The following is a 16,420-nucleotide window of genomic DNA, read 5'->3' as shown; positions in this document are numbered from 1 at the left end:
TGTATAACGTAGTGTAATTTTTGTGGATAGATTTAAGACAGTTTTCTTTACATATGTTATCATTGAGTTGTCTTCGAACCAAGATGGCAGCCTCCATAGTCAACAGAGTTGCAATTTCATTACGAAATACATTTGCTTTTAATCACAGTAAAACAGTAATTTATATTTTTTTCATTCAGCAAACAAATTGGCATTGAACTTGTGTAGAAAAATTTTTGTTGACAGTTTTTTTGGTTACTCTCTCATAAACTTGATCACAGGAGTTTGAAATCCTATCAATAAGGGGGTAAAAATATACCGAAGTCGACTATCACAGTAGAGCTTCTCTCGAATTTCAAACTCCTGTGACTTGATACATAGTTTCTACAAGGCCAAGGGGTTGTGTCATGTGAAGGGCAAATATCTTCATGTATGGGCAAGAATATTTCACTAACAGACATAACGTGTGACATTGAAAATAATATGGGGACGAAGTCCCCAATAACAGTATAAAAATCGAGAAAATTTTCCCGAAATATTTTTCATTGTACTAAGGCAGCAACCATTTGATTTTCTGGGGGGGCTATGGTTTTTTTTTCTGGACATTTTTGAAAAAAAAAATTGAGAAAATTTTTTTGATGTCATGTTTTGAATTCACGCATCTGCACAGAAATCTACAATGTACTTCCTTTTTCAGGTCTCGTTTGTATGAAACTGAGTAAAATATATATTTATCAGTTTGTTTACATTGCATATGACGTCATAACTTAAATAACGTCACAACTAAAATCCCTAACAACAGAACCAAAATCGGAAACGTTACAGTATTTCCGTTTCTTTTTTTCAACAAATATGTAAGTTACAAAAAAATAATTCATACAGACTTGTCCCCATTTACAGGTAATGCCTGCCTCATATTATGGGGACAAAGTCCCAAATTATGGTAGAAAAATCAATAAAAAAAAATTTTTTAAATTTTAAAAATCGGGAAAATTTCCAGAATTTTTCATTCTACTAATGAACTCAAAATCTGCTAATCGTTAACTTTTTTTTCAGATCTACTTCCTGTTCCGGTTTTCCCCGCATTTGCGCAGAAATCTAATTTCTTTTCTGGTCTTGTTTGCATGAGACTTTGAATGAAATATATATTTATTAGTCTAGTAAAATATAAGATTGGAACTTAATACAAATTCATTTTTATACGACCGCAAAAATTTTAATTTTTTGGTCGTATATTGCTATCACGTTGGCGTCGTCGTCCGAATACTTTTAGTTTTCGCACTCTAACTTTAGTAAAAGTGAATAGAAATCAATGAAATTTTAACACAAGGTTTATGACCACAAAAGGAAGGTTAGGATTGATTTTGGGAGTTGTGGTCCCAACATTTTAGGAATTAGGGGCCAAAAAGGGCCCAAATAAGCATTTTCTTGGTTTTCGCACTATAACTTTAGTTTAAGTGAATAGAAATCTATGAAATTTTGACACAAGGTTTATGACCACAAAAGGAAGGTTTGGATTGATTTTGGGAGTTTTGGTTCCAACAGTTTAGAAATTAAGGGCCAAAAAAGGGCCCAAATAAGCATTATTCTTGGTTTTCGCACAATTACTTTAGTATAAGTGAATAGAAATCAATGAAATTTTAACACAAGGTTTATGACCACAAAAGGAAGGTTGGGATTGATTTTTGGAGTTGAGGTCACAACAGTTTATGAATTAGGGGCCAAAAAGGGGCCCAAATAAGCATTATTCTTGGTTTTCGCACAATAACTTTAGTATAAGTAAATAGAAATCTATGAAATTTAAATACAAGGTTTATGACCATAAAAGGAAGGTTGGGTTTGATTTTGGGAGTTTTGGTCCTAACAGTTTAGGAATAAGGGGCCCAAAGGGTCCAAAATTAAACTTTGTGTGATTTCATCAAAAATTGAATAATTGGGGTTCTTTGATATGCCGAATCTAACTATATATGTAGATTCTTAATTTTTGGTCCCGTTTTCAAATTGGTCTACATTAAGGTCCAAAGGGTCCAAAATTAAACTTAGTTTGATTTCAACAAAAATTGAATCCTTGGGGTTTTTTGATTTGCTGAATTTAAAAATGTACTTAGATTTTTAATTATTGGCCTAGTTTTCAAGTTAGTCCAAATGGGGGTCCAAAATTAAACTTTGTTTGATTTCATCAAAAATTGAATAAATGGGTTTTTTGATATGCCAAATCTAACTGTGTATAGATTCTTAATTTTTGGTCCAGTTTTCAAATTGGTCTACATTAAGGTCCAAAGGGTCCAAAATTAACTAAGTTTGATTTCAACAAAAATTAAATTCTTGGGCTTATTTGATATGCTTTATCTAAATATGTACTTTGATTTTTGATTATGGGCCCAGTTTTCAAGTTGGTCCAAATCAGGATTCCATATCAAGTATTGTGCAATAGCAAGAAATTTTCAATTGCACAGTATTGCACAATAGCAAGAAATATCTAATTGCACAATATTGTGCAATAGCAAGAAATTTTCAATTGCACAGTATTGCACAATAGCAAGAAATATCTAATTGCACAATATTGTGCAATAGCATTTAATTTTCAATTGGAGTTATCTTTCTTTGTATAGAATAGTAGTTGATAATATATGTTGGAAATTTGCCAGACATGACTATGATGTCATTTTCTATTTTTATTTGCCAATAACTTTATGTAAATAACTTCATTGGAAATTTGCCAATATAAAATGTTGCTGATGAAGTTTTTTTATTTTTTTATACAATAAACAATGTATATTCACTTTTACTACCAACCAATCTTTACCATTCAGTGATAACAAGCACTTTATTTTACATTTTAATATTTTATGATGTATTTAAAAGAGTAGTTATTGTTGCAAACTCCATTAGAAATTTGAATTGATATCAGTTTTGGAAAAAGGGAAATGGGGATGTTAAAAAAGGGGGGGGGGTTAAATTTTTCTCATTTCAGATTTCATAAATAAAAAGAAAATTTCTTCAAACATTTTTTTGAGAGGATTAATATTCAACAGCATAGTGAATTGCTCAAAGGCAAAAAAAAACTTTTAAGTTCATTAGACCACATTCATTCTGTGTCAGAAACCTATGCTGTGTCAACTATTTAATTTTAGATTTAAATAAGTTTGAAGAAGAAATCTTTAATTGATTTGTAAAATCTTGACATTTGTTTTGTGTAAAAAAAACCCATGTAATGTCAAAAATTTGATCACAATCCAAATTCAGAGCTGTATCACGCTTGAATGTTTTGTCCATACTTGCCCCAACTGTTCAGGGTTCGACCTCTGCGGTCGTAACAAGCTGTGCCCTGCGGAGCACCTGGTTTTTTATGGGCCCAGTTTTCAAGTTGGTCCAAATCAGGATCCACAATTATTATATTAAGTATTGCACAATAGCAAGAAATTTTCAATTGCACAGTATTCAGCAATAGCAAGAAATCTTCAAATTGCACAGTATTTTGCAATAGCAAGAAATTTTCAATTGCACAGTATTGTGCAATAGCAAGAAATCTTCAATTGCACAGTATTGTGCAATAGCAAGTATTTTCAATTGCACAGTTGCACAATAGCAAGAAATATCTAATTGCACAATATTGCGCAATAGCAAGAAATTTTCAATTAGAGTTATCTTTCTTTGTCCAGAATAGTAGTTGAATCAACTTGAATCATTGTTTTATACAATATACACTGTATATTCACTTTTACTACCAACTGATAAATTAAAACAATCTTTACCATTCAGTGACAACAAGCACTTTTTTTACATTTTAATATTTTATAATGTATTTAAATGAGTAGTTATTGTTGCAAACTCCATTAGTAATTTGAATTGAGATCAGTTTTGGAATAAGGGAAAGGGGGATGTGAAAAAAAAGGGGGGTCAATTTTTCTCATTTCAGATTTCATAAATAAAAAGAAAATTTCTTCAAACATTTTTTTGAGAGGATTAATATTCAACAGCATAGTGAATTGCTCAAAGGCAAAAAACAAATTTTAAGATTATTAGACCACATTCATTCTGTGTCAGAAACCTATGCTGTGTCAACTATTTAATCACAATTCAAATTTAGAGCTGAATCCATTTTGAATGTTGTGTCCATACTTGCCCCAACCGTTCAGGGTTCAACCTCTGCGGTCGTATAAAGCTGCGCCCTGCGGAGCATCTGGTTTATCAATGCATTCGTTTCTTTTTACTGACATCTCTGTGCACATCATAATATTATGATACTCATCATGCTCATCTCCAAGATCTTTAGAGTTATATAATTTACAATTTCGTCTGTCTCTCTGAATATTTGTCCATCTCCCTATCTCAATGGGTAATTTATGGTTGATGGTTCTAAATTTGCATAAAGTATAAATATCACGAATCTCCTACCTCGAATGAAAGGTTACCACAGATCTCAATGTAAACAATATTCACATGTTAATGTACTGGTAACATTCCCAAGTTATGTCTCTGTGAGATGGAACACAGAGAGCATAACCATGATAACTGGGAACCAGTATGTAAACAAAATTAATTTTCTATGAATATTCAAGATCTCCCCAAAAGAGGCGTGTTTTTAGAAACAGCTGTATTTACAAAGTGCAACCTTGAGGGAATTTTTTTTTAAATGGGAAGATGAGGGGAGGTGAAAAAATTTAGGCAGGGGTTAAAAAATCCTAGCCCAACGCCCAGGACTTGAGCATTTATGCCTCGGGCAATCAAAATTTTAACCCAATATGCCTGACGGACTAGTAAACAAAAAATTCTTGGCGTTTCCAAAATAGAAAGTGGAAAATCTCTTCATCACTATTCTATCTTAGCCAATCAGATTCAACTACATCATCCAGGATTCCAAGAATTTGAACTGGTCCTGTTGTACACATTTTAAAAAAAGATAAAATAACTCTGGGTTGCCGGTAAGTGGGGGTATGGTAATTTTTTTTTTTGATGAGATTTTCAATTAATGGTACTGGGGGTATGATGTATTGATCGGTATTGACCAGTCTTGTCAGACAGCTGTTGAGCATGAAACCAATCCATGCAACAAAATATTTCTAAATATTTTAGTACGGGCACCCCAGGAACTTTGTCAATGAAAGGGGTAATGAGACTGACAATTCATCCGCCAAATATGACAAGGAGAAGCGGAATAGTGTCTCTGAAAGAAAGATTCCGCTGGGCAAGGTCGGCCATATTGCTGATGAAAAAATACAAAAATATATTGCCGTTATTTTCCCGAGCACGCCAATGAAAAGTCTGTTTTTTATGGGGGAACAACTAAGTTAGGATAAGCACCATTGTTTGTTTACCAACAGAATAAAAAGCAGGTCAACAAAAATTATTAAATACAGTGTATATAATGCCACCTTCAAAACAAGGGACACCCACTTTGTAATTATGCAGCAAACTTTTGATTTGTAAGGCATTCTCGGGCTAGCAGATCAGTTTTGATTGGCTAGCAGTTCTTCCAAAAGGGCTAGTAAAATCCTGCTGCAAACAAGTCCTCGGCTTGTTACCTGTAACAAAAATTTTTAACCCCTGTTAGGTGGGAGGGGGTAAAGAAGAAAATGTGGGAATGGGAAATTTTTCTCATTTCAAATTTCAGAAATTAAAAAGTAGATTTCTTCGAACATGTTTTTTTTGCAAAAAAAGGGTGGGGTGGGGTGTCAATTTCACAACAGCAAAGTGTATTGCTCAAAACTAAAAAATTGAATATAAACTCAAATCATTTAACCAATTCTAAGTATCCAGCTGTGCTAAGCGAAGCAATTTATTTATAACTTTGGAGCTCTTGTTACGTTAATGCCATAAATCGATGAATTAATTTTTCATTGATACCAATCTGTGTGGAAAATGGAAAAATTGTACTTCATGGTTATTTGATATTATGATTTTATTCAAAATCACAGTAACAAGCCTAAAGATAAATTTAATTTTGTTGGTAATAAACTCATCATAGATACCAGGACTAAATTTAGTATATACGCCAGACGCGCATTTCGTCTACAAAAGACTCATCAGTGACGCTTAAATCCAAACAAGTTAAAAAGGCCAAATTACACACAGAAGAATACTTTACAGTATGGCAGTACTATTGTGATACATTAAACATCGTTTACTTATGATGTTATCTGTTGTTTCAGTCATCAATACAATTTCCATTCTCAATTTTAAATTCATATAGTTTAGACGTCTTTATATCATTATACATGTAGTTGTAATAAAATCACTCTACAAAAAAATTCATGGGTCATCTGTACCAACTAATTCAACCACTATATTAATTGTTGGTAATTTATTGTAGGTTCCTTTATTATCAAAGCCACTGACAGAATCATTTTCAGCACCATGGAAACTGTGCACACAGATAAGAACGTGTGCAGACACACCAAAGGAGTTTGATCCATTTGCAGAACCAAAATTTAATCATCAAAAAAGACTTTTAAAATGGGCGGCAAACAGAGACTATAACAATCGTAAATTAATTAAACAATATGGACCACAACGATTGAGACTTGTGACCATGAAAAAAAGCAGAGTTTTACCTCATCCTTTCAAGGTAAACATGTAAACGTCATATTAAAGATAATTTGGAATTTTATAAAAATAGAGTAAGAAAAATTAGAACAATGGGTTCAGGGTAGGGTTAGGGTCATTGAATTTGTGTCCTCAGATTTAATCTAGACACAGCCATTTTTTTAACTATACTCCTACACACTCATAAAAAAGAAAAAGAATTCCACATCTTAATACTTTATCTTCCCTGAAGTTCATAACAGGTTTCTGAAAATAGCATTTCTTTCCCTATGTATTCCTTGAAGCATCTTCTTCATGTTCTTCACTGTCATGACTATGTTCTTCACTGTCATGACTATGTTCCAATTTGAAAAATATCAAAATACTTTTTCTACATAAGGCCAATGAAAAATACATGTGTTTACATCATTAAAACAAATAAGGTATTTCCAATTTTTTCTTCCAAATTTATTATTGCTAGAAATAGTATTAAAGATTTTTGTAGGTGAGTTCAAGAACTTACCTTTTCATGCTTTTATTTTTGCAATTGTGTCCAACAAACAGCATGAAGAAAATAAATAACAATATTTTTATTTATTATTTAAGTTTTCATGACTCAAAATAGAATTAATTTGTTAATCATCATATAAAATTGCAATGAAATGATAATAAATGGACTCAGTTGATATTATCCCAGACCACTCTGACCACCCAAATTTTGTGAAAGGCCTAACACAATTTTAAAATACTATTGGGAACAACAGATTTTTGTCACCATGGTAAAAAAAAAACAGTTTTGAGAATTCTGCAATCTTGATATCTCAAGACTTGACTTCCAAGTTTCAAAGTGATGAGTACTTGTCCAGGCAGATGTTCATGAGACCATGACTTATGGACTCTTCTTAGTGAGAACCCTCCAATTAATTAAGGCCAAATAAAATAGATTGTGTGGTTGAAACTTCCAGTTGCATCTAAACTAAAGTAAGGTTAGGTAGGTAGGGATTTTTATACGACTGCAAAAAAATTTTGGTCGTTAATTGGTATCACATTGGCGTCGTCATCTGCGTCGTCGTCGTCACAAGGTTTATGACCACAAAAGGAAGGTTGGGATTGATTTTGGAAGTTTTGGTCCCAACATTTAAGAATTAGGGGCCAAAAAAGGCCCAAATAAGCATTTTCTTGGTTTTCGCACTATAACTTTAGTTTAAGTATATAGAAATCTATGAAATTTTGACACAAGGTTTATGACCACAAAAGAAAGGTTGGGATTGATTTTGGGAGTTTTGGTTTCAATAGTTTAGGAATTAGGGGCCAAAAAAGGGCCCAAATAAGCATTGTTCTTGGTTTTGGTACAATAACTTTAGTATAAGTAAATAGAAATCAATGAAATTTAAACACAAAGTTTATGACCACAAAAGGAAGGTTGGGATTGATTTTGGGAGTCAGATCTGAACAGTTTAGGAATTAGGGGCCAAAAAGGGGCCCAAATAAGCATTTTTCTTGGTTTTCGCACCATAACTTTAGTATGAGTAAATAGAAATCTATGAAATTTAAACACAAGGTTTATGACCATAAAGGGAAGGTTAGGATTGATTTTGGAAGTTTTGGTCCCAACAGTTTACGAATAAGGGGCCCAAAGGGTCCAAAATTAAACTTTGTTTAATTTCATCAAAAATTGAATAATTGGGGTTCTTTGATATGCCAAATCTAACTGTGTATGTAGATTCTTAATTTTTGGTCCCGTTTTCAAATTGGTCTACATTAAAGTCCAAAAAGTCCAAAATTAAACTAAGTTTGATTTTAACAAAAATTGAATTCTTGGGCTACTTTGATATGCTGAACCTAAACATGTACTTAGATTTTGATTATGGGCCTAGTTTTCAAGTTGGTCCAAATCAGGATCCAAAATTATTATATTAAGTATTGTGCAATAGCAAGAAATTTTCAATTGCACAGTATTCAGCAATAGCAAGAAATCTTCAATTGCACAGTATTGTGCAATAGCAAGAAATTTTCAATTGCACAGTATTGCACAATAGCAAGAAATCTTCAATTTCACAGTATTGTGCAATAGCAAATATTTTCAATTGCACAGTATTGCGCAATAGCAAGAAATATCTAATTGCACAGTATTGTGCAATAGCAAGAAATATCTAATTGCACAGTATTGCGCAATAGCAAGAAATATCTAATTGCACAGTATTGTGCAATAGCAAGAAATATCTAATTGCACAATATTGTGCAATAGCAAGAAATTTTCAATTGGAGTTATTTTACTTTGTAGTAGTTGAATCAACTTAAATCATTGTTTTATACAATATACAATGTATATTCACTTTTACTTTCAACTGGTAAATTAAAACAATCTTTACTATTCAGTGATATAAATCACTTTTTTTACATTTTAATATGTATTTAAATGAGTAGTTATTGTTGCAAACTCCATTAGAAATTTGAATTGGGATCAGTTTTGGAATAAGGGAAAGGGGGATGTTAAAAAAATATTGGGGGGGCGGGGGGTTCAATTTTTTTCATTTCAGATTTCATAAATAAAAAGAAAATTTCTTCAAACATTTTTTTGAGAGGATTAATATTCAACAGCATAGTGAATTGCTCAAAGGCAAAAACAAATTTTTGAGCTCATTAGACCACATTCATTCTGTGTCAGAAACCTATTTAATCACAATCAAAATTTAGAGCTGAATCCAGCTTGAATGTTGTGTCCATACTTCACCCAACCGTTCAGGGTTCGACCTCTGCGGTCGTATAAAGCTGCGCCCTGCCCAGCATCTGGTTTGACATTTTATTTTAGTTTTTGACATTGAGTCTCTGACTTTAATAGTGCTTTAAATAATGAAAAATGACAAAAAATCTTAAGAATAAGCTATTATTACTAAAAAGTATGGCAGGTTACTGTAACCAGACATATATTTCAGTTTGGCCTAATCTGTAGACTGACCCATATTTCTCTTATTCCAGGAGTTAGTTGCAGCAGAATTACATGAGTTACCAAGGAGAAGTTCTGTTACTCACACATTCCCACGATGCATTTTGACAGGAAAGGCACGAGGTAGATTAAGGAGATGGAGACTTAGTCGGATACAGTGGAGAATATTAGCAGACTATAATAATCTGTCTGGTGTTACACGTGCTCAGTGGTGATTGAATAGTGACAGTGGCTTATACATTATAAGCAAACTATATATAGATTTGTCTAGTGTGAAAATAGAGTCGGTGGTATGGTATGAGAAGAAAAACAATTTCATGATTTGTTAACATTTGTTTGTATTTTCAAGCTTGATCTATAAACATGATAAAAGAGATGTGAGATATATTTGATGATTAGAAAATAAATTGTTTGTTTGATGTTATTTCTATGAAACAGAACAATTTGTAGCAGTCATTTGTATTAACTGAAGAATATACATATGAGGGGAGATTCCTGATTTTGGACTGCAGAGTTCAGGCACATGGGGTTAAACTAGTTTTTAGCTCTTTTGGACCTAAGGGCCATGATTGTCTTATGCTGACACTTGGTGTCTGTCATTGTCAGTCGTTCCTTGTAAAGTTGTTAAAAAATCTTCTCTGCTGCAATTACTGAATTCATTCAAACCAAAGAAGTAGGTTCATGAAGGGTTAAAATTGGCCCTTAGAATTTGATGTTTTTTTAATCAGGCCAAATTCACATAGAAATAGTTGTGACATTACTATTAACACAAAATAACTTCATTTTGGCACATCACATTAAAAATGATGAAGTATAGACTCCTTAAGTATGCATTATTTGTGTTGAAACATCAGTTTTGGTAAAATTTCAATCATAAGTCCCTACCAAAGAAGTTGAAGGGGACTTTAGGTTTGCATCCGGGCCATCTGTCTGTTTGTCCATCCGTCAGTCCGGCAAATCAGTTTTCCAAACTTTTTTTCTTTGTGCTTGAAGATATTGAATTGATATTTGGTGTATTGTTTAATCATGACAAGTTACAGATCAAGTTCGAATTTTGTTCTGGTCTGATGATTTTGTGCAGAGTTATGGTCCTTGGACTTAGAAAATTCTCTTGAATAATCAGTTTTCCTCATTTTTTTGCATTATGCTTGAAGATATTGACTTGATATTTGTTATAAAGTTTACACCATGACAAGTTAAAGATCAAGTCTGGGAATTCCACGTTACAATGGCAACTTTTAGCTACAGAACATTTTGGATTATAAGTTGCAACCAAGGGTTTCATTCAACTTGACTCAAGCTTTTATGTCTGAAAAATGCATTAAATTTTATTTTGACAATATATCCATAATGTGCTGATTTTGAAGCCAAGTATTAGTTATAGAATAACTATTCACATATTTCAAATATTCAAAAGTATTCAACGAGTGAATGAACAACACATTAATGCGCATGAGTTAATTTTCAGTGTTGTTATGTCACGAGTTGAATATTTTTCGATATTTGAATTCTTTGATTAGTATTTTTTTTTTATTACATTGACCATGGGCTTTTTAATGGAAATAAAGTAGAAAATGCAAGGAACTATATCTTTTTCTATGCATTCACAATTTGCTTTGATGCAACGTCTTGACAACACCTATTGTATGATGTTAGAGGAATGAAATTGCAACCAATTTAATCAATCCATGTAACAACCAAATTATGACCATTTTGAAATTTTATGATAAATTTTGAAATTCAATACCATATTTGTTTTAAAGTGAATCTTTTCCTTTGACAAGATCTATCTTTTGTATCTTGATTATAGTTTATCTGTCTTTTACGGTATCTTTTGAGTGTTTAATACCACTTTCAGTGACCTTGGCTATATTATGTTCATTGTTTGTCAGATTTTTGTCTTGTCTGCAAAGAAAGATGCATAATGCAAGAAATAGAAACAAACGAAGGCGGCGACGACATAAACTGTTTGTATAAAGCTCTAAAAAGTAAAGGACTATGATTCTTGTTACCATGCATGCAAATACATTATGTTATGTAGTTTCCGTCTGTCTTATTTTCATTGTCCTTGACCTCATTTTCATGGTTTAGTGACTGCTTGAAAAATATTTGTAGGACAACTACAATCATGACAATAGGTATATAGGATCTATGCAAGGTCTACATGTCTGCCAGACAGAGTTCAGACAACTCATTTCCTGGATCAATGGTCAAGGTTTAAGTTTTGTGGTCAAGTCCGTATCTCAGATTCTTACAGCAATAGGTCCTCTTTATTTGGTGCATGGAATGATTGTAAGATGTACATGTTCAACTGACAGGTTGCATCAGACCTTGACCTTTATTTCATAGTTCAGTGAACACAGTTTTTGTGGTTTGGTCTATTTCTCAGATACTTTAAGCAATAGGACACTTTATTTCTCGCATGGAATGATTGTGTAAATATATCTGTCTGGTAGGTTTTATATGACCTTGACATTGATATTTATTTCATGGCTCATTGGTCTATTTTAAGTTTTCATGGAATTGTCAGTTGATCAGATACCATAAGCAATAGGGCTACTATATTTGGTATCTTGAATTATTGTAAGGTAGATAGATAGATAGATAGATTATTTTATTTACCAATCATGGTGCCCAAAATTTGATTTTTATGGGGGGGGGGGGGCTAGGATGAAATTTGAAAAAAATAGGCAGGACAGGAGTTTTGAGTAAAAAAAAAAGGCAGGATGAGACAATTGCCAAAAAAAAAAGTCAGGACGACAATTTAGGTAAAAAAAAGTCAGGATAAACTAAAAAAAAAAAGCAGGACCAAACAGAGTGAAAAATAAAAAGGCAGGACAGAGATTACAGCAAAAAAAAAAAGGCAGGACAAAATTTTTCATCCTAGCCCCCCCCCCCCCATAAAAATCAAATGGTAGCTCCCTAAGGTGTACATATCTGTCTTGCAGGTTCATCTGACATTAACGTCATTTTTATGGATCCTTGGTCAATGTTAATCTGATACTGTAAGCTATAGGTCAATAGTACTTGGTGTATGGAATGATAGTTTGATGAACATGTCTGTCTGGCATGATTCATTTGACCATGACCTCGTAATTATTATTCAATTTTGATTAAAAAAAATATGCGGACGAGACATTTCAGTGTGTGCACTCTTATTTTGGTTAAAAAAGGCAAGAAAACAAGGTTCCACACTTATTGATGTGTGGTAGTATAACTGATCACTCGGAGAGGACGTTACCACTTGAAGACAGTGGCGGATCAAGAACTTTTCATAAGGGGGGGGGGGGGGGGTGGCGCTCCAGTCATACTTCAGTGATCCCTTATATAATCAACCAAATTTTTCCCACAAAAAAGGGGGGGCTGGGCCGCTCTAGTCATACTTCAGTGATTCCCTATATAATCAACCAAATTTTCCCCACAAAAGCCCCCCCCCACCCTGAATCCGCCTATGGAAGAGATAACCATGTGGGAGGAACAAATGGTCCCAAAAATGCAGCTCCAGTTCAGAGCTGTAACGTTAGCTCTCTAAACTAGTGGTCAACATGACAGTCCTCACACTGACTAACAGAAGGCACCATCTTACAAAAAGCCAACCAGAACCAATGGGATAACTCATTTTTTTAAAGAAATTCTTTAGTAAATTGTTTGAAAAATTTGTGCCAGTTTGTTTTGTTATTTTGTATTAACTAATTTTCTGAATACTATATACATGTATAAAAAAAATGTTATTAAGTGGCATCCTTTAATTAGATATATAATCTATTCTTATTACAATACCGTGTGTAGATAAAAGTTGTTGATACTTTATAGATAAGTTACAAATCTATATTAGTTTGTGACAAATGAAAGAAAAAATATTTGGAACTATTAATTACATTTGATTATAATTTGAAAATAGATATACATTGTATTACATCATATCTAATTTTAGAGAACTATTAATCGTATCCAATGTTGAGAGTGTTTTCCACACTTTTTATCATGACAAGTTCCAGATCAAGTTCAAATTTTTGTTTTGGTCTGATAACTTTCTGCATGTTATGGTCCTTGGATTTGAAAAATTCACTCATATAATCAGTTATTCACACTGTTTTTAGTCATGCTTAAATATAATGACTTGATATTACTATTTGTTTACACCTTGACAAGTTATAGAACAAGTTAGCATTTTGTTCCCGTATAATGTAATTCTTACCCGGTAGGGGACTATGTATTGCCATGCAATACTCCCAGAATGCTTGTTTTGATTGTAAACCTTGCTTGAAAACTTTTTATGCCCCTGCCGTAGCGGAGGGGCATTAAGTTTTACCCTTGTCCGTCCGTACGTTCCAAAATTGGTTTCCGTTCTCTTTAGTTTGCCTCAACAAAATGTTATGAATCTTATACACAATGCTTATTACTACAAAACACAGATCAAGTTTGAATTTTGGTGGCGTCACTTATACCGTTCTAAAGTTATGCCCCCTTTACAAATGGAAAAAGTGCTCAATTTTTCGTTTCCCATCTCTTTCTTAAGTTTTCCTCAACTAAATGTTATATAACTTACTAGTATACACAATGCTTATTACCATAAAACTCTGATCAATTACAAATTTGGGTAGTGTCACTTCTACGGTTCTTGAGTTATGTCCCTTTATAACGTTATGTGAAAGCGGGCGCATCATCTGTGTCCCATGAACACATTCACCATTTATGAGAAAGAGCTTTTAAAAAAATACTTTCTTGTCTGTGTGTTAAAAACCGAAAACAGTTTGCTCATCAATCGTATAGATATAAATGAAGAAACAATATAACATGACCTTAACCTCACCACTTAAAGAAAGAAAATGAAAGAAACAAACTTACCTGACCGTGACCTCGTCACTAAAAAAGAGAAAACGAAAAAAAAAAAACTTGCTTATTTCACAAATATGATATGATGATTTTGCAATTTGTCACATGTTTCTCACTAATACAAATCATGACAACTTGCCACATGTGTCTCACTGTAAAATACATCATGAAAAGTTGTCGCATGTGTCTAACTGATAAATCATGACAAGTTGTTACATATGTCTCACTGTAATACATCATGACAAAGTTGTCACATATGTCTCACTGTAATAGATCATGACAAGTTGTCACATGTGTCTCACTGTAATACATCATGACAAGTTGTCACAAGTGTCTCACTGTATTACACCATGACACGCTTTCAAATGTGTCTCACTGTAATACATCATGACAAGTTGTCACATGTGTCTCACTGTCATACATCATGACACGTTGCCACGTGTGTCTCACTGCAATACATCATGACAACTTGTCTCATGTGTCTCACTGTAATATATCATGACAAGTTGTCACAAGTGTCTCGCTGTAATACATCATGACACGTTGTCACATGTGTCTAATTGAAATACATCATGAGACATTGTCACATGTGTCTCACTGTAATATATCACAATAAGTCACATGTGTCTCACTGTAATACATCATGACAAATTGTCACATATGTCTCACTGTAATACATCATGACAAGTTGTCACATGTGTCTCACTGTAATACATCATGACAAGTTGTCACAAGTGTCTCACTGTATTACACCATGACACGTGTTCAAATGTGTCTCACTGTAATACATCATGTTAAGTTGTCACATGTGTCTCACTGTCATACATCATGACACGTTATCACGTGTGTCGCACTGCAATACATCATGACAACTTGTCTCATAACTGATAAATCATGACAAGTTGTCATATGTCTCACTGTAACATTATGACAAGTTGTCATATATGTCTGACTGTAATACAATATGACAAGTTGTCATATATGTCTGACTGTAATACATTATGACAAGTTATAATATATGTCTCACTGTAATACATCATGACAAGTCACATGTGTGTCATTGTAAAACATCATGTCAAGTTGTCGCATGTGTCTAACTGATAAACATGACAAATTGTCACATATGTCTCACTGTAAGACATCATGACAAGTTGTCACATATGTCTCACTGTAATACATCATGACAAGTGATATGACAAGTTGTCACATATGTCTCAATCTAATACATCATGAAAAGTTGTCACATGTGTCTCGCTGTAATACATCATGGCAAATCGTCATATATTTCTCACTGTAATACATCATGACAAGTCACATGTGTCTCACTGTAATACATCATGACAAGTTGTCGCATGTGTCTAACTGATAAATCATGACAAGTTGTCACATATGTCTCACTGTAATACATCATGACAAGTGATATGACAAGTTGTCACATATGTCTCACTGTAATACATCATGACAAGTTGTCACATATGTCTCACTGTAATACATCATGACAAGTTGTCACATATGTCTCACTGTAATGCATCATGACAAGTTGTCACATATGTCTCATTGTAATACATCATGACAAGTTGTCGCATGTGTCTAACTGATAAATCATGACAAGTTGTCACATATGTCTCGCTGTAATACATCATGAAAAGTTGTCATATAAGTCTCACTGTAATACATCATGACAAGTTGTCGCATGTGTCTAACTGATAAATCATGACAAGTTGCCATATATGTCTCACTGTAATACATCATGACAAGTTGTCATATATGTCTCACTTTAATATATCATGACAAGTCACATGTGTCTCACTGTAATACATCATGACAAGTTGTCGAATGTGTCTAACTGATAAATCATGACACGTTATCACATATGTCTCACTGTTATACATCAAGACAAAGTTGTCACATATGTCTCACTGTAATACATCTTGACAAGTGATATGACAAGTTGTCACATATGTCTCACTGTAATACATCGTGACAAGTGATATGACAAGTTGTCACATATGTCTCACTGTAATACATCGTGACAAGTGATATGACAAGTTGTCACATATGTCTCACTGTAATACATCATGACAAGTTGTCACATATGTCTCAATGTTATACATCATGACAAGTCACATGTGT

At 33.2% G+C, this 16,420-nt stretch overlaps 1 protein-coding gene across 1 annotated transcript; it reads left to right on the top strand.

The window, feature by feature from the left end:
* The first annotated feature begins 8 nt into the window (after nt 1-8).
* LOC143054856 (small ribosomal subunit protein uS14m-like) lies at nt 9-9,840 on the top strand. The gene is made up of 3 exons (XM_076227923.1): nt 9-155; nt 6,293-6,547; nt 9,484-9,840. The coding sequence occupies exons 1-3, from the start codon at nt 54-56 to the stop codon at nt 9,664-9,666; spliced, it is 540 nt and encodes a 179-aa protein (XP_076084038.1). The 5' UTR covers nt 9-53; the 3' UTR covers nt 9,667-9,840.
* Nucleotides 9,841-16,420: the final 6,580 nt, after the last annotated feature.

This window comes from Mytilus galloprovincialis, chromosome 12 (assembly GCF_965363235.1).
Source record: "Mytilus galloprovincialis chromosome 12, xbMytGall1.hap1.1, whole genome shotgun sequence".
Taxonomy (NCBI): Eukaryota; Metazoa; Mollusca; class Bivalvia; order Mytilida; family Mytilidae; genus Mytilus; species Mytilus galloprovincialis.
Note: the sequence above shows the minus strand (reverse complement) of the source record. Positions and strands in the feature narration are given on the sequence as shown.

What these genes read in the sequence shown, in the direction of transcription:
- LOC143054856 (XM_076227923.1), top strand. Translation starts at nt 54, where the DNA reads ATGTTATCATTGAGTTGTCTTCGAACCAAGATGGCAGCCTCCATAGTC. An exon ending in CTTTTAATCACAGTAAAACA is followed by an intron (nt 156 to 6,292) that starts GTAATTTATATT and finishes AATTTATTGTAG; the next exon opens with GTTCCTTTATTATCAAAGCC. An exon ending in TTTTACCTCATCCTTTCAAG is followed by an intron (nt 6,548 to 9,483) that starts GTAAACATGTAA and finishes CTCTTATTCCAG; the next exon opens with GAGTTAGTTGCAGCAGAATT.